At 52.3% G+C, this 17590-nt stretch overlaps 1 protein-coding gene across 1 annotated transcript; it reads right to left on the bottom strand.

Annotated features, from left to right (window-relative positions):
- Positions 1–9578: 9578 nt before the first annotated feature.
- On the bottom strand, positions 9579–15669 carry MRPL9 (mitochondrial ribosomal protein L9). The gene is made up of 7 exons (XM_074980723.1): positions 15527–15669; positions 15011–15170; positions 14125–14249; positions 13061–13111; positions 12179–12280; positions 11435–11518; positions 9579–10040 (listed from the first exon to the last, which is right to left on the bottom strand). The coding sequence occupies exons 1-7, from the start codon at positions 15626–15628 to the stop codon at positions 9969–9971; spliced, it is 696 nt and encodes a 231-aa protein (XP_074836824.1). The 5' UTR covers positions 15629–15669; the 3' UTR covers positions 9579–9968.
- Positions 15670–17590: the final 1921 nt, after the last annotated feature.

The raw sequence follows: 17590 nt of genomic DNA, 5'->3' as shown, positions 1-17590 counted from the left end.
TATTCTCTCTTCCGCTCTCAAGCAAAAAAACAAAGCAAACTGGTGCATGAGGCAAAGGAACAAGGCTGGGAACAGGAGGTTCCAGATCTCTACAGACTTCTCTCCGAGGAACAGAGAGATTGACCCTGAAGAAGAATGAAATGAACATCGGTGCTTTAGCCAGAGCAAGTGAACTTGTAAATTCACCGCTCTTCCTTGTGTCTGGCTCATCTACACTTGAAACTTAATTTGGATTAAGGTAGGCTGTAACGTGAAAGCACAATAGTTATTCCAGAGTAAAGCCATGCGAAAATAAACTTGTAGGTACAGGTTCAACCTCAAATCTGGTAAAGGCAACAAGAAATCTTGTGGCACCTCATAGGCTAATGGATATTTTGGCGCAGGAGCTTTCGTGGGCAAAGACCTGCTTCGTCAGATGCATGAGTGGGGGTTCCAGAGGAGGGTCTAAATGTATAGGCTCATGAAAAGGAGGGAGTCCCCGTCAAGAGGAGAGCCAGAGTTGACAAGGTCAGTTCAGTCACGGAGGATGTGGTCATTATCAGCCGCTACTGTGGAGGTGTTCAATCTGGCACTCTCTTGTCCGGCAACATCCATGGTCCATCGAGACCACATATGTTGCAAGAGCAGAGAGTCCTGTGGCTGGGACTAGACCTGTATCAACAGGGCAGGGGCTGGGACCAGAGCAGTGGCTGGCAGCCTGGCCTGGGGCAGAGCGGGAGCCCCCACCAGCCCTGCTGCAGCACTGGGGGAGGGGGCAGAACCTCCTGCCAGAGCATGGGCCTGGGACCAGAGCCCCTAATGGAGCCCCTACCATACCCCTCTAGGACGAAGAAGATGGAAGCAGGGGAGGAGAAGCCAGTGGGCCCTGCAGGCTGGAGAACCAGCAGTGAGGTCGCAATGGCTGGGGAGCTAGGCAGGGAGCAGCGGGGCTGGGGAGACATTGAGCTGGGGAGCCAGGGAGCTGCAATGGCTGGGTAGCCAGCAGGATGTCTAGAAAGTGACTAAGGCTAGTGGCCAGGCAGGGAGCCCTGAGGGCACTGACCTCTCCTGGTCTGGCAAAATCCCTCATCCGGGACTGCTTAGATCCCCAGGGTGCTGGGCCACGGAGGTGCAACCTGTATGTATAGCACCTGTTACCATGCTAATGGGAAAAGGGTGCTGTATAAGCCATAGGGCTGATTCTGATCTCCTGCTGAGTCTACAGAGGGGAGCCCAAGTGATTTCATTGGCATTTTGCCCTCTGTTGGGTGCAATTCTTCACGGCTGTCTGGCTGTGAGCCAACAAAGACCCTACACTCACCCTTGAACTTCAAACAAATCCCTGTTGAATTCAGTGGAATGGCCCACAAGCTTCGAGTTAAGCATCTGGTCATGGGCTTGTAGGATTACTCCCTAGTGCTGGTGTAAGTGGAGAGGCTCATGTTATTTTGTCAGGTGGGTCCTTTGGGGAGGGAGGAGCTCTATCTTGCAAACCCCTTGGCCCGTTGATGTCACACCAGCCCTGCCCCATACATAGTGCACCAGTTTTCACAGCAGTCTGCCTAGGCATGTAGCTGTTGCTGCTCAGAAGGGAAAAAATAATCGGCCATATACTGAAACACAGCTGCAGCCTTACCCCTGGAGTCAGACCTCCTGTTTCCAAGCGCCTACTGCAAAGCTGGCTCTGCACCAGACAGGAACCAGCTCCCTCATTATCCTGGGAGTAACCTTGACCTCACCCGGATGCCAAACTGGTAATTGACGGACTCTCTCCCGCACAGGAAGAGCAGGCATGCGAAGGGCCATCCTGCGCTAAAATCCCATTGGAAAAGAGGGCTTAATGACTTTTTTGGCACCTATTTCAGCTTTTTACTACGAGTGAACTGCTTCCATTAACCTCCTCCTGCCCTATGCGCGTTCCCCTCTCCTGTGGGAGTGTTGAAGGAACCTGCTAATGGTAATGACAAGAAGAATCATTTCATAAGCTGGGTGTGTTGGAGGGGGAGACACCTGGTCTGGAACGATTCCATCAATGCACTTGGCTCGATGGGTCAGCTCAGCCAGCCATGGAAGACAAGGAACGGTACATGCCTGGGTTCTGCAGGGCACGGGGGTGGTATGAGAGGGATGAAGTGGACACATGGGAAATGACTCAGTAGTCAGGATGCAGAGGCAGGCCCTCTCCAGCATAGGCACAGCTCTGCAGGTGGCACTGCCCATCTGCTTGCGAAGTGTGCTTCACTTGGGGCGGGGGGGGCGGGGAGTGAGCCATCTTGAGGAAAGCTCAGCAAAGGCAGTGGGTATAAGAGGCCAAAGGGGGTCTGCTGCCACCGAAAGGGTGAGCACCCCGGCTTTGTGCTTCATTCCAAGGCACCACTCATCCTCTTCCTCCCCGTGAGGCCCTGCCCTCTCTCCATCCCCACTCCAGCCAGGTAGGTGCCCCACAAGAGGTGCAAGGGGCTGGCCGGCAGCAAGGGGAGGAGGCTACTATGATTTTTTCCACCCCCCTTGCATTTCACAACACTGTGTTCAGGGCAGGGATGGCCTCGCGGTACCTAGCACAGTAGGGCCATGAACATGGCTGGATCCTCTACACCAGTGTTCCCCAAAGTGTGGTACGCGAAAGGATTGTCAGGGGTATGTGGCAGAAAAAGAATGACTAAACATCAGGAGACAGGCACGGGGATGGCGCTGGGAGAGGAGACCCGCCGATAAGACCCACGTCCCGAAAGGGCTACGCGAATGTTTTACATTGGGGAAGCACTGCTCTGCACTGCTGGTGGGCAATCTGTGGCCAATGGGTCACATGCAGCTCACTAGGGCTCCACCTGCAGCCCACGGACCTCCTGCTGCCCCTCCGCCCCATGCGGCTCTTGTGCACTGCCCCCCGCCCCCACTTTCTACCCCTCTGCCTCCTTCCCAGCATTTTTGGAGGCGCTGTGAATTGCCCGACTGGACTGCTGCGAGTCAGCTGTTCACGGCGTTCCAGCTCTGGGAGGGAGGGCGACCAGTGCGCACAAAAGCGATTCAGGCGATTCATGCTCTCAAAACGCAAAGAGGGCAGGGGAGGAGCAGGTCAGCGCGGGGCTCTGGGGCCCCGGTGTGTGGGGGAGGAGGCACAGATGGGGAATATACGGGACAGGCGGAACCCCAATGAGATGAAGGAGGGCCGCTCACACAGCCCACCCACTGTTCAGGGTTGCTCACCCTGGCTGTACGCACTACTGCAATATAGTCATGAGCAAGAGGAGGCTCAACAACAAAGATTCTCTACTTAAGATACATTGATGATATCTTTATAATTTGGACCCATGGTAGAGACACTCTGGAAGAATTCCACAGAGACTTTATCAACTTATGCCTCGACTACTCCACGTGAGAGATACATTTCCTGGACACTACACTACAAATCAAGGATGGCCTGATTGGTACCACACTCTACCGGAAACCCACTGATCACTAAAAACTTACCTACACGCTTCTAGCTTCCATCCTGCACACACAACTAAATCCACTGTTTACAGTCAAGCCCTTAGGTACAATCTTAAATTACCCACCAGGAGAAATAAACACAAATCGACAGGGCCAGATGAATACCCGGAGACCAGCTACTCCAAGATAGGCCCAAAAAAGCCAAGAATAGAACACCACTGGTCATCACCTACAGCCCCCAACTCAAACCACTGTAACAAATTATTAAAGACCTACAACCTATCCTTAATCAGAATGCCACACTCCAGAAGGCCCTCGGTGACAGGCCTGTTCTCTCCTACAGACAACCTCCCAACTTTATGAGGATTCTAACCAACAGCCATGGTCTATACCGCACAAATACCAGGCCTGGGACTTTTCCTTGCAACAAAGCCTGCTGCCAGCTTTGTCCACATATCTACTCTGGTGATACCATCACTGGACCTAACCAGGTTATTCTCCTTTGTAAAGCTCTTTCTTATGGTAGTACAGAAGTGACATTACATTGATCAAACCTTTCCATCTCCTGCCATGCAATAGCATGGCCCAATAAATGAAAAGCCCATTTTTCAGGCTGCTCAGCAGGGCCACCCTTATGGGACATTCAAGGAAAGATCCAGCAAACGCAGGTTCCCCAGCACCTATGTATGCCCTGCTGCAGCTGCACTGTGACCCAGCAGCCCCTTTGGATTTCTGTTTGCAAGCTGCTTCCCACTGACACATCAGGGAGCTGATCAAGAGCCTTGGATGAGCAGGGCTTGGCTGCTCTGCTCCATCCCATCCACAGGATGATCTACGCCCGCTTGGAATCACACCTGTGTCCTGCTTTGGAAGACACCTGGGTTGCTGCTCGCCCTCCTGCGATCGGTCACCCGGGGCTGGGAGCTGGCCTCGGAACCAGCATGGGGCTGGAGGAATCAGTTTCTTTAGGGGTGTTGAGTCTGACTTGGCAGAGCAGTAACGGGGAGTGGAAGAGTCTATGGATATTTGCAGGTACCAACACGAGAGCAACTAAAGAGGGTGGAACAAGGAGGAAGGGGACAATGCCGCCACAGGCAAGTCTATGGCCTTTCTCTGCACACACTCTCCTGCCAAGACTGCGTTTTGTCACCCAGCCATCTTTCCACAGTGGCCGCTCTGCTCAGTGTGGGCCCAGTCCTGGAAGCTGCTCCACCCAGGCTGGGGCATGGTCCCCTCAGCCTCAGCAGGGCTCTGCGCAGGCACACGCTCTGGACTTAAAAGGAACACCGGCAGGCTACAAAGGCAACATGGCAGTGTTTAAAGGGGATCATGGAGAGCAAATGAATGAAGGTGAAGGTAGCGTGGCCTAGTGGGGAGAGCAATGGACCCAGACTCAAGAAACCTGGGTCCTGTTCCTGCTGCTGCATGACCCTCTGACCTTGGCTAAGTCACGTCTGCCGCCAGTGCCTCAGTTTCCCCCTCAACCTGTCTGTTTAGGTTGGGGCAGTGACCAGATGTGCAGTGCCTGGCACAAGAGATGGATTAGGGTGATCACGCTGCCTGGTGGGCCAAAGACTAATGGCCTCTCTCATCGTTGGCTGCCGAGTACTCAGAAGAAAAGCGAATGGCACCTCAGCTCCCCCAGATCGGCCTCTTCACAGCCACGAGGAGTCAGAGCCAGCTCAGGCTCAAAGCAGCCCTCCCAATGCCTGGCTGCCTCCCCTTTGGCCCAATAGGCAGAGCTATATCTGTGAAGCCAGATCAGCCTTACATAGCCGGGGAGAGGCATCTAGCACCAGCCTGCCGGAGAGGCTTAAAAGCAACAGAGCCAGCTCAGTGCCAGATGCCTGCATCCCTCCACTGACAACATCCACGCGAGCAGGCAGCCCCTGAGGCTATGTGGCCGAGCAGCAGATTGCTGTGGTGGGGATGCTTGGTTGTGAGAGGAACTAGGCTGAGACCCACTAAAACTCATCTCAGAGGCCACAGCAACTGGTCCCTCTTACTGAGCTAACCGTGTGAGCTGTGCATCAGGGTTCTCTGTGTTTTCAGAGACAATGCCCCAAACGCTGGGCATAAGGATTTGACACACAAACAAGTCACTGTCAGACGTGTGTAAACAAAGCAAGGCAGATGCATACACACAGCAACATGCACAAACACAGAGCCAGCATTCACACAGGCACACCACCCTTCCCCCTTGCTTCTCCATAAGCACGCTGCCATCCCTGGCTTGCTTTGCATGTGTTTTATGACTCTTCGCTTTCCTGGGACTTGGTTCCATTTCGTCTGGACGCCACCAGCCCAGTCGCCGGCTCGTAAAAAGCGTTGCATTTCAGCAACAATCACCCGAGGCTGAATATTTCACACAATTGATTGGGTGCCACAGAAGGTTTAAAGACCCCATATATTGGGCAGATTGTCGACAAAAATGTAATTTAGGCTTATGCAGCACGCGCATAGCTGCCAGCCCAAATCAATTCCCTTCCCTGCACAGGACCGTATATAATGTGTGAGTTTCAATAACATTCAGGATAGATTCTGGAAGGGAAGATAACAGGACCTGTGCAACTCCCCTGATTCAAATGCAACAAGTGCTTGGCCTGGCTGGCCTCTGGGCACCATCGCAATAGAAATGCTTTTTGATAACAGAAGCTTCTTAGATGGATCATCCTTGGAAACTGAACCCATTACCTGTGTGAGGTAAAGGGCCATGATGGGTCACTAGTGGATTCATCAGCCTCTAGACCACTGACTCTCAACAGGGGTACAGGCACCTCTGGGGGGTACTCAGAGCTCTTCCAGAGGGGACATTCACTCAGTGTTTCTCAACTGTTTTTATGAATAAAATTTTTTTAAATAATTTATCCTTTTTGCACAATCATAAGTTGATGGCAAGTTTATTGCCTATAGGCCATTTCTCCCAACCAACCAGTTACTATTGTTTAAACAAATGTGTTACAATGACAGGAAAAAAAAAAGTGCGAGAAAATTGTAGGTTCTGGGGGCATGCTTTTTTTTTTTTTTTTTTTTTTTAAAAAAAAGCAGTACTTTATTAAAAAAAGTCAAGGAACACTGCCCTAGACAAAGCTTTGCTCTTACTATTGGCCTTTGTTTACTCGCCTAGCCTCTATTGCTTGCCCATGGAACTGGAACAGATGGTGTTATGTAGTCGGATAGTGGGGTCTGATGCCACAGCAAAAGCTGTGTAGGGTTTGGCTTTCTACATGTCACTTCAAGAAACAAAAGACAAGAAGCGGAGCTGGGGAGGAGGCTGAATTTCCATTGCCTGCATGGCATAAACCTTTCCAAGGGGCCTGGATCAATGTTAGCCAGTGCTCACATGTGGTGGTAGCTCAGGAGGGTGTTTCTGAGGCACAGTACAGAGGAATGCCTGTGCTGGACATCTCCACTGATCTAGATTTCATTGTGCCCTCATTTCTTCCTGATTTCTGCACCCACCCGCAGGCCCAAGTCCTCATTGACGGATCCCAAGTCCTCTCCCTGAAGAAGTTTCCTACTCCCCCACTCTCACAGTTAACCCCACCTCTCCCATTGCCAGGCGATCCTTCAAAGGATCCTTATGCACAGCAGTCCCTGAGCAGCTCTGTGTGGATCATCACACCCCACCTCTCCATTTGTGCTGCAGTAAGCAGACTCCTCACTATGGATGATTCCTAATCTGCACTAATAGTAATCACCCCCCAGCAGATCCATAAATCAACAATTGACCAGTAGCGCCTCAGCATGTCCTGGTTAAATTCCATCATGGGTGAAGACATTTGCAACCCCTCTTCCCACACCCAAAATGCTACTTGCCATTTCCATGAGTCACCAGAGCCTGTTCTCACCACGACCCAGTGGTTTTAGGTACCCAGCTTGCAACACCTTGAAGGAGTTGGATTTTTCAGGGAAGGGCCAAGCACCCACCTTCAGAAAATAAAACCTCCCAAACCACTTCTTGTTTTTCAACATACAAACTGGGCACTTTGCTTTGTGGCCTTAAACCATGACCATATGGGTGCAGGCTGTGAAAATAGCTGTGTGCTTCACCCCCCCCGCCCCACCACAAGAAGCTGCATTTTGATGGGTGGCCAAAGGAGCCCATTTGCACAGCAGTTCATTATAGTGTGCTAGAGTTCTTACCTGGAGGGAGGGAGGGAGGGAGGGAGATCTTAGCTCTCCTTCAGTCACTCCACCCTTAGCTTAGCTAATCCCTTTGCACTGTCTTTTAAAGGCAACTTACTGAAGTGAGCCAGCAGCACAGAGGAACACCACCTTGCCTCCTCGCAGGGAATTATTTAAAGAAGCTGGACTTTTCTGATTGGTTGCTAGTCTGTGTTGCAAAGCATCATGGGCACAGGTGGATTATCATTGCCCAGAGGGGCTGGGCTGTGGCCAGGGAAGAAGCTCTGTGGTTGATAATGGAGCTTTTCTGATTGGTTGCTGGCCTGTGTTGCAAAGCATCATGGGCGCAGGTGGATTACCATTGCCCAGAGAGGCTGGGCTGTGGCCAGGGAAGCAGCTCCGTGGTTAGTAATGTTAATACTAGACAGCTACAAAGGAAGTCAAGGGGCTCCTCGCAGCAGCCAGCAGAGACTGCTCCCAAAGCTTGTGAGATGCAGGGGCTCCATGCCATCCCCTGTTACCTGAAGAAGGGAAAGGCAGAGGGGAAGCAGGTTGCTTAAGTGGCAGAGGTGGGACTGGAACCACAGTGTGCAGGCACCTACTGGCACGATCTAGCCATAGGCCTCAGGGTGCTTAAGCGTGGGGATGCAAGGCTAGCATGGCCTTGGTCTGCCAGGCTGAAAGCATCTGTCTGGGCAATGTCAGAAAACAGGGGCTAGTAGCTGGCCTTTCAGCTACTCAGACCCTCAGGGTATCCAGCTATTACCTCCCCACATCTGCTGGCAGAGGACACATTTGGCAAATTCTAACAAGCCCCAGCCTGCACTGGGAGGTCAGAGGAGTCTCTCTCAATACGGGGCTCATCCTCAGCTGCAGATGGGGCAGCACCCACCTAAGCTGTTTCTCAGGCCAGGCATTTCCTGAGACCTGCAGGGCCAGATCCCTGCTTGATGGGATGCATCCTCCCAGCCCCTTGCAGTGTGGCTCGCTGGGAAGGGACCAGGCTGACAGTACATCCCAAGGACTTTGGGCATGGAGTTGGGGTCCTTAAATGCAGACCTCACAGGTCTGCAACCAGCACCCTGCACTTCACAACTTGCCTCTCCACAGGGAGATCCACCTCTGCAGGGACCAGCCTCTTTGGATGGATTTAGCCCCGTCAGTAAGAGAGGTGGAAGTAGCTCTGGCTTTGGAGGGCATCAGCCTGCAATGATGGCTCAGAGTAGTCCAGCAAGAGGTCTACAGGGAGCAGGCAGGATGTCCTATTGCTTTGGATGGGTTATGGCCCATGGAAAAGCTCAGCCGCAGCAGAGGTGGGAGGGCCCTTGAGTGTCAGGCTGAAGAGGTGGGAGAAAGGGAGTATGGACCAGAAGGGGACCAGCTGAACCACATGGGAATTCCCTACACCTGCTCCTTTGATCATCTGGGGTCCCCAGTCAGTCTGGAGATGGGCCATTTCTCTGCCCATGCAGTTCTGGAGCAGCTAGCAGAGACGCCTTGGTACGGAGACCCCTCACTCTGGCTGCACCTACAGGCCTGTGCCCCTAAAAGGCTGGCAGGCCTGAACTCACTGTAGCAGGTGCACGTAAGCCCTGCTGTCACGAGAGCAGCCAAGGACAAGCAGCAGTGTCTCTTTGGCTTCCAGCCCCGTTCACCCATGGAGAAGCTACAGGGCGAAGAGTGCCATACATAGGTGCATTCCTTGCACTTGTGGGAAGGGTGCCTGTGCCTAAAGGGAGCTCTGATCTTCAGCCCAGCTAAGTGCCTTGGTCCCGCAAGAAGGTAACTTCCTGCAGAGAACTCTCCACCTTCCATTTCCTCTCCCCCACCCACTCGGATCAGCCACAGCACCATTGGGCATCAGACTGGACATGTGGAAACAGTCATTTGGTGTTTCTATTGATCACGAGTGACTGGTGGCTGCTTCTCCCACCACTCTCCCCTTTGTTTCCATAGGGCATCTGGCCTCCAGGTACCCCAATTCTGAGGCGCTGTCTGAACAAACCCCCAACAGGAGCAAGAAAGAGCTGATTCGCATGGCCAGTGGCTTGGTCTTGAGACATCAGAGTCTTTTATTACTAGACATGAGCAGTCAGGTGTGCTGCTTTGACTGGGACAAGGGAGCACTGGGTGGGTTTGTGGGCCTGCACAGTGCACCCCAGCTGGGAGGCATAGAATGTCCCTGTGTGTTAGCAATGAGACCCTTCCCAAAACACTGACAGAGGTTACAAGAAGCCAGCTCACTGCTCCTGGGGGAGAGAAGCTAGTTGGGACCCAGCCATCCTGCTCAGGGTTCCACAGAGGAGGCTCCAGGCTCTGCAGCAGGGAGATTTCAACAGTCCAACCTTTCAAGAACTCCCCAGGACCACTTCGTGGGGCCTTTATTCCTTGGACGATGCCTGTAGCCCTTGCTGGGCCAGCCAGTATTTCTAGCACGTGGTCTTCAGCTTTTCATAGTTCACCACAGACATGGGCACCCTGACAGTGTCCAAGCCATTCACCTGCAACACACAAGCCAAGGAAAGAGATGTGGCTTAGGGCCCCAGACAAAGAGCCTGCCCCATGGTTTCAGGTTAACTGGTGCACAAAGCCAGGTTCCCATGCTGGTGGAAAGCAGCTGCCAATGTTTCTGTTGGTAAGACACTGGCTAAGGGTTTCATGGGCAGGAAACACTCACTAGTCCTGAGATCAGAGTGCACTCAGAGTAGGTCCAGACAGAAGAGCACTTAGAGAGGGGAAGTGGTTTAGAGCTGCTTCTTGATCTAGCAGAATGGGTGAGCTCACCTTTAAGACTCTTCATGCTTGCTACAAACATGCATGATTTGACAAACTGTGCCTCTAATTCTTTCCACACGGGTCTGCCTTCTGTCCCTGCACTGTTGATGTCAGGTCCTTCACCTCCCTAGTTCCCCCCTGAAATCTCCTGTCCCGATCCAGTTCTATTTCAAATCTCAGCCTGCAAAATCACCTTCTTTCTCCCTGGTCTCTCCCTCTCAGCATCTGGCCATTCTGTTCCCTGTTGGTTTTTTTTTTTTTAGGGGTTACAGTGGGTCAAGAAGATGCTGGTACATTACAGGCCCGTAGCTTGTAAAGCTGTAGCAACCAGATTCGAACCTTAGAGTGTGCGCTCACACGCACTGGGGATTCCACACAGCAATTAAGCAGGAAGCTATGCAAATTAGTACAGCCATACATGACACCAATTCGACACATCCTGCGAGTTTCAGAGCTGGCTCTCCTCCCTCTAGTGGGCAGGAAGAACAAAAGCTGAACAGAAACGCAGTGGGTGAAACTATTTTCTGTGTTGGATCCTGGGTTTTACAAAGCGCCTCCTGGGTGGGTGGGAGAGACCCTGAAAACCTGGCTCCTCTGCTGTGGGTATCCCAGCACAACGATAATAGGGGTTGTCTGTGCCTAGGCCAAAGTTCTCCTGTCTTTGCCTTGCAGAGGGCCTGTTTATCCGACCGACAACCTTCCCCCTCTCCCAGACAGCTACATGTCTATGGGTATCTAGTGCGTAAACAACTCTGGAGTCTGAGGTGATGCAGATGTGGGATGCAGAAGCATCTTCATGCCTGAGAACCTCAGAGTAGGCTGAGACAGCCACAAAGCCATCCACTCCCCACAAAAGGCAGACAAATATTTTCCCCATGTCACAGAGAGGGAAGACTGAGGTACAGAGCAGGGATGTGGCTTGCTCAAAGCCACCAGTGATCAGGTAGCCAGAGCTGAGATCAGAACGCGTGCCCCTGGTTCTAGCCAGCGGCCACTGCTGCCTTCCAAACCCAACATGAAGGGTGACGGGGAACGCAGGGACTAGGAAAGTAGAGCCGCTTCTAGCTAAGTGACTGCAAACAAAAACAGCTCCCCCCTTTCCAATGGAATGCGCACTTACCGTCACTTCACACCAATACTCGCCACACGTCGTGATGGGCTCGTCAGGCAGCTTCAGCACATGTGGGGTCACGAAGACTTTAAGCTGGAAGAATCAGCCCCATGGCTTAGCCCCCGGCTGCTCATTCCAACCCAACACCAACAACTGCCCCTCCATCCTAACCACGCACTGCAACACGGCAGTCCAGCCCATAAAAGCGACAGGACTCTGGAGCCAGCTAGTCCTGTTGGGGGGCACAGTCTCTTTCAAAACAAGATGTTTGGAGGTGGCTCACCGGACCCAGTTGTGACATGACTGCTTGCTGGGGAGCATAAAGATGCACGGATGGGGGAAAACTAGAGAGAGGAGGGCTGGACAGGAAGGATCTGCTGTGACAAGTGCCCAAGGGTTTGTGAGCTGGGAGGCCCGGAGATGGCAGAGATGTGCAGCGAGTCAGGTTCCTGCACACGTCCTCTGTCTTAATACTAGGACCGGATTGGCCTTGTAAATTTTAACCCCACCCGAGAGCTGTCTAGGGAAAATGCAGAGGCCTTGGCCTCCATCTAGATTTCTGACCTACCCTGATTAGCTTTTACTGGTAAATTCACAAGGCTTCATTTGAGCTGCTCAATAAATTCCCACCGACAGTGAGCCGTCTGTGCTGTCTGGGATTAACACTCAGCATCCCAGCAGTGGGGCTCAATTAGCCGCTTCCCCCACCCTGCACCCATGCATAAACCCCAGTCGCTGCCTGACCACACCAACGTTTTTCATGAAGTGACGTGTGACAATCTCGTTGTTCAGCTCCCACTTAACATCACTCTTCATCCGCACTTCCAGATGGCACCGCTTCAGGAACTGGACAGTCTAGGGCAGGGCAGGAGGAGGACAGATAGGGAGCATGGAATGGTTGGGTATCAGTTAAATTTCTACTGGACACGTGCCTGCATCTCAAAGCACTACAGTAACAGAACCCAAGACTGCAAGATTCATGGGGAAAGAACTCCCTGCTCAGGCTTGCAGGAGGGTTCCCAAAAGTCAGGACTAAGTCACAGTGGCAGAAAAAGGTGGGGAGAGTTTACCCAGTTGTCACCCATCCTGCAAACACTCATGGAATGAGCAGCTCTTCATTGCACTACATCACGAAGCGCACACCGACTGAAAGGCTTTGTTTATTTCAAGAGCTAGCCCACAGGAAAGATGGTTTAATGCCGCTGACGCAGGACAAGTCTGGTAAACTCTCTTGCCAAAATCACATTAGGAGACAGGCATCACTGACTGACTGACCCTTTGTTATAACTCTGGTGCAAAACTGGAGTGAACTTAACTACCTCCTCTTCCCTTTAGAAGAAATGATAATATCAAACATTTATATAAGGCCATAGGTATGGAATGACAGTTTTGATAAAGACAAGCTCTCTGCTCCTACAGACTCCCAGTCTATGTATTTGCTTTTTTGGGAGGTGGGGGGAAGCTATATGAACATACCTCCACACACAGAAATACACCATCACTAATCAGCTCAAGCTCCTATTGATGTTTTTTGTTGGCTGGGAGTCTCCAGTTCTCACGATTCCCACATATCACTTGGAATTGCACGGCTATTTCACAAACACTCCACACCTCCACAACCACCTTTCTACTCACCTTTTCACCACTGTGGGTTTGAAGTCTCTCCAGCTTCCCTTCCTGACGCATCTATAAGATTAGGGGTGGGGCGGGGGGGGAGATTAACACACAGTTAACAATGTCTCCCAGTTCATCTCAGCACTATCCAAGATTTGGGAGTTCCTTATGGAGTTCTCAGATGTGCCATAGTGATAACTCACTAACTCTCATTTCAGTACCCAGCAAAAACCTGCGATTGTCAAATGGCTCACTCCCCACCCCCCATGGCAACAAAGTTTTAATAGCTGGGCTTTTTGGGGGGTTTGGTCAGATAGGTTTACCTGGGTATTCCATGTTACATCATTCAATGAAAGAGCATTTGCCAAAATAGGTCAGGAAGGGACTTTTGGCAATGCAGAATCCTTGATTATTATGCGAATTATAGTAGTGCCTAGGAGTCCCAATCACGGAAGAGCAGCCCATTGTACTAAACGGACGGGTTTTTAAAAAGCTTAATTTGTTAACTTACCTGTTACTTTGCAATTAATAATGGCTCTCCTGGTTATTAGCAATTTTATGTGAAGTGAAACGCATCCTACATGCCACTCATTTTATAGGGGATACTAGAGACAATTGGTTTTAGCTCCATTATCTTTACAGGGTGCTCCCAAATATATCTGTACCACAGCTGATGAAATCTTGCTACCTAACAAAATCAGCAATACATGTGCATGTTTACATGATTTGCTATACAGAAATTAAATCCACCTACTTGAAAACAACTCTCTTGGTTTACAGTCTAACTGCAAATCTTACAGGGGCTTTTTTAAAGAAATACACAAAATCCAGATGAGCAGTAGTTTCATTCTGAAGTTGCACTACCTAGACATTTTGCTGAAGACAATAAGCTTTCAGGACCTGGTATATTTCACCCAATGAAATCTCCAGTTAAATATGCAAGCCAGATCCTAGTTTTTGGTAGATTGCATGCTGCTTCTGCTGAATCTAGGGAGAATCCCCAATTGCTCAAGGCAGAATTCTGCACATCAGGACAGCAGAGACCATGCCATGGGTTGGAAGGGCCATTGCCTCCTCAAACTCACCTTCATTTCCTCCTCAAACATTTTTTTGTTCTCCAGTGAGGCATAAACAGCAAGCCCATTGGGGAGGAGCTTGTTACGACCCAGAGATTTCTTCACAGAGACAATGTCACCCCGGCTTCCCAAATCTGTGAATGAGACACACAGGGCACGTCTGACTTTCCTGGCAAATCCAGCATATAGCTCATAAGAGAGCCTTTATAGTTACACAGCACATTCCTCCCAAAAAAGATGCCAGAGCATTTCAAACACAGGAAAAGGATATGGTATTTCAAAGAGAGTTTGGAAAAGAGCCCTACAAAGTGGAAATGTCTTGACAGAAGCAGGACAGATGATTGCTTGCTGGACTATCAACTGCTTTACTATACTGCACTTCATATCCAGAACACATGAGTTTGTACATGTGTGCATACATAAATCGGTGAAGGAAAAACTCTAAACAAGAATATCTAAAAATAACAAATAGCACTTAAAAATAAACACTAAAGGACACCAAGTTGGTCTTATGTAGTCAGGACTCGTGGGTCAGATCCTCAGGCAGGCTTTATTACCTGCACATTAATATTTACTTCCATAACATCTTTATGCCTAAACTTCAAAGCCACTCTATATTTTAACAGGTAAAATCCCATTCCCAACTATTGCTCCTGTTTTGTAGTGCAGCAATTTTTCCTTTTTATTGCTAGTGACACAGAGGCAGAACTGGGAACAGAACCCAAGCATCCTAGTTCACTTTCCTGCTCTAACCATTAGGTAACCCTGATCTAACAGACTGGTGAAACTGAGGAAAAACTCATGATTCCTGTGACAGTACCCAATGCATCCTCAGCACGTTAGTATGGCAAGTAAATGCCCCCACTATGCAATTAAGGTTGCAATGGGAACCTACTGTCCACAGTCTGAGTGAGGATCAGCTCCAGCTTCCCCTTGGGCAGGCGTTTAGTGTCTTCCACCAGCCTGTAGATGCGGTGCCTCCTGGGGTGCAGGTGAGGCTGGGTCCCTTCTTTGCTCAGTGGGACCTTCCACCAGCGCTCCACTATCACTGTACCCTACAGAGAGGGAGGGATCAGCTCAGGAATGGAGTATCTGGAGGAGCTCACCAAATGCCGCCCCCCCGACTCCTAAGCAAGACACCCCCACACCAGTGATCAGCCCACGGGGTCACACTCCAGAGGCACTCCCCGTACAGCAAGACCAGCCCAGAGCAGGCCGCCCCTGCGCCCCTCAGCGATCGACCCAGGGCTTGAATTGCCATATTACCGTCCTCCGCAGAGACCAGCCCAGGCCACCACCCCGCGACACACCAGCCCCGGGCCTGATCCTCCCCCCACGTGTCATCCCCGCACCCCGACCCGGCCCCCGCCAGCCCAGGGGCCTAATCGCCCCCCACGGCCCGGCCCCTCACCCGGCTGAGCGAGAGGCCCAGCGCCCGGCTCTGCGCCCCCGGGGCCACCCCAAGCCCCCGCAGCAGGAGGCCGCAGCCCCGCCCCGCTCCGAGCCGCAGCATCCTCCGGCCGCCGGACCGCCCCGCGCCAGCGCCAGGGCCCGCCCGCGCCGCTCGCACGGAAGGACCCGAGCCGGGGCTGCCCGCGGCGCGCCTGCCGCGCACCCGCCCCTCCCCTCCCCTCCCCCACCCCCTCAGGGACCCCCTCCCCCACTGAACCCCGTTCCCCCACTCAGTCCCAACCCCCGCAGGGACCCGTCCCCCCATGAATCTCCAGCTCCTCGTGGATCCCTCTCCCACTGAACCCTCACCCCATGGGACCCCCTCCCCCCTCCCCTACCTGCCAGCCACTGGGGCCCCCAGCCGCATTCAGCCCGCCCGGGCTTCCACCTTAGGGACTCTGCCCAGGGACTCCTCCCCATTGACCCCCCGAGGGACCACTCCCCGCCCCCGAGCGTTCCCCTCCCCGCCCCCAACCCCGCCTTAGAGAGCCACCCGCTGAACCCCCAGTCCCCTCCCCCACTGACTCTTCTCCTATCTGTTCCCAAGTGGGACCCCTCCTTCACTGACCCCCTCAGGGACCCCATCTCACACCGAGCCACCACCCTCACAGACCTCCTCCCTTATCTGTCCCCCACCAGGACTCCCCTCAGGGAACCCCTCCCCCACTGAACCCACTCCGACCTGCCCCCGACAGGCCCCCTCCCCCACTGGACCCCTCCCCCACTCAAACCTGCCCCCCCCACCCCCTCAGGACTCCTCCTTTTCTTACCTGCCCTCCCCACTCAGGTTTGGGAAGTCACCAACTCCGAGTCAAAGGCCAGATGGGCCCACCAGCTCATCCACCAGCTGTGAAGCTAGGCAAATTTGGACCAGACATCGAGCACAGTTTTATTGCTCAGGACAATTAGCCAATGGAACAGCTTCTCTATGGTTGCAGGGAATTGTCCATCCCTGGCAATATTAAATCGAGATGGCACACAGTCACTATGTAGAGGTGCACAGCACGCCACATGCATCCTCCAGTGTCAACCCCCCTCCCAGTGCCTCGTCCAATGAGTGTGAGGGCAGTCCCACCCTTCCCCTGGTGTGGAACAACCCAAGAGCAGTGTAAGCTGCCCAGCTTTTACCATCTGTGTGTGGAATAATATAATATATGGCAACACATATCTTGTAGAGCTGGAAAGGACCTTGAGAGGTCATTGAGTCCAGCCCCCTGCCCTTTCCAAGCACCATCCGCCTTTATCTATTTGCCCCTTCAAGGATTGAAGGCACAACCCTGCGCTTAGTAGGCCAATGCTCAAGCCACTGAGCTATCCCTCCCCCTGTGCTGTGTATGGAAGTATGTGCAGATATCCACAAGGAAATAGAAACACACACACACCCAGCTATGACTGCTCTGCTAATCAGCTGGGTGGCACCTGACTCTCTCTTGGGTGACCATCTGAGTGCTCAGTTTACAAGGAGCACTGTTGTACATCACAGGGCCGTATCATAAGAGAGAGAGAGACAGAGTGTGGGAGTGAGAGAGAGAGAGAGCGATTCAGCCGTAGGAGCAGTGTTTGGAGACTACACGTGTTTAATTATTCCATTCCCCAACACACATTACACTTTCCTTCAACTCAGAAGACAGAAGAATATGGGGGGGGGTCTTACATGCCCCTCAGATATCCCCTGTTGATATAGTGCTGCAGCCAGAAAAGGGCCCTATGTTGAGTGGGGGAGTCACACAGGACCCCCCACAGCAGGACCCAGCCCTTCAGAGCTGCCCCCCTCCAACCATAATTGCCATGGTTAAAATCAATATGGACCCTGTAGTTTGGGGGATTGAGAGGGGCACGTGATGGCTGCCAGAGACCAAAACTACAGCTCCCTTCCCTATGGCTCAAGGTATGAAAAAGCCAGTCACACAATGGCACCATCCCACACTTGTGCTCAGAAGGGGGCGGGGCATAACAGGTGTGGGCCTGGAGGGGGGGCGTGGCCTGGCTGGACATGTCACAGAGAGGCCCTTGCCATGGGGGA

This window comes from Carettochelys insculpta, chromosome 30 (assembly GCF_033958435.1).
Source record: "Carettochelys insculpta isolate YL-2023 chromosome 30, ASM3395843v1, whole genome shotgun sequence".
NCBI lineage: Eukaryota > Metazoa > Chordata > Testudines > Carettochelyidae > Carettochelys > Carettochelys insculpta.
The sequence above is the reverse complement of the archived record's forward strand: the minus strand, read 5'-3'. Positions and strand labels throughout refer to the sequence as shown.

Excerpts from the sequence above, each read along its gene's own strand:
- MRPL9 (XM_074980723.1), bottom strand. The coding sequence starts at position 15,628 with ATGCTGCGGCTCGGAGCGGGGCGGGGCTGCGGCCTCCTGCTGCGGGGG. Across the intron at positions 15,171-15,526 it reads TGGGCCTCTCGCTCAGCCGG|GGTACAGTGATAGTGGAGCG; the intron begins GTGAGGGGCCGG and ends CCCTCTCTGTAG. Across the intron at positions 14,250-15,010 it reads CCTCACTCAGACTGTGGACA|ATTTGGGAAGCCGGGGTGAC; the intron begins GTAGGTTCCCAT and ends TCTCATTCACAG.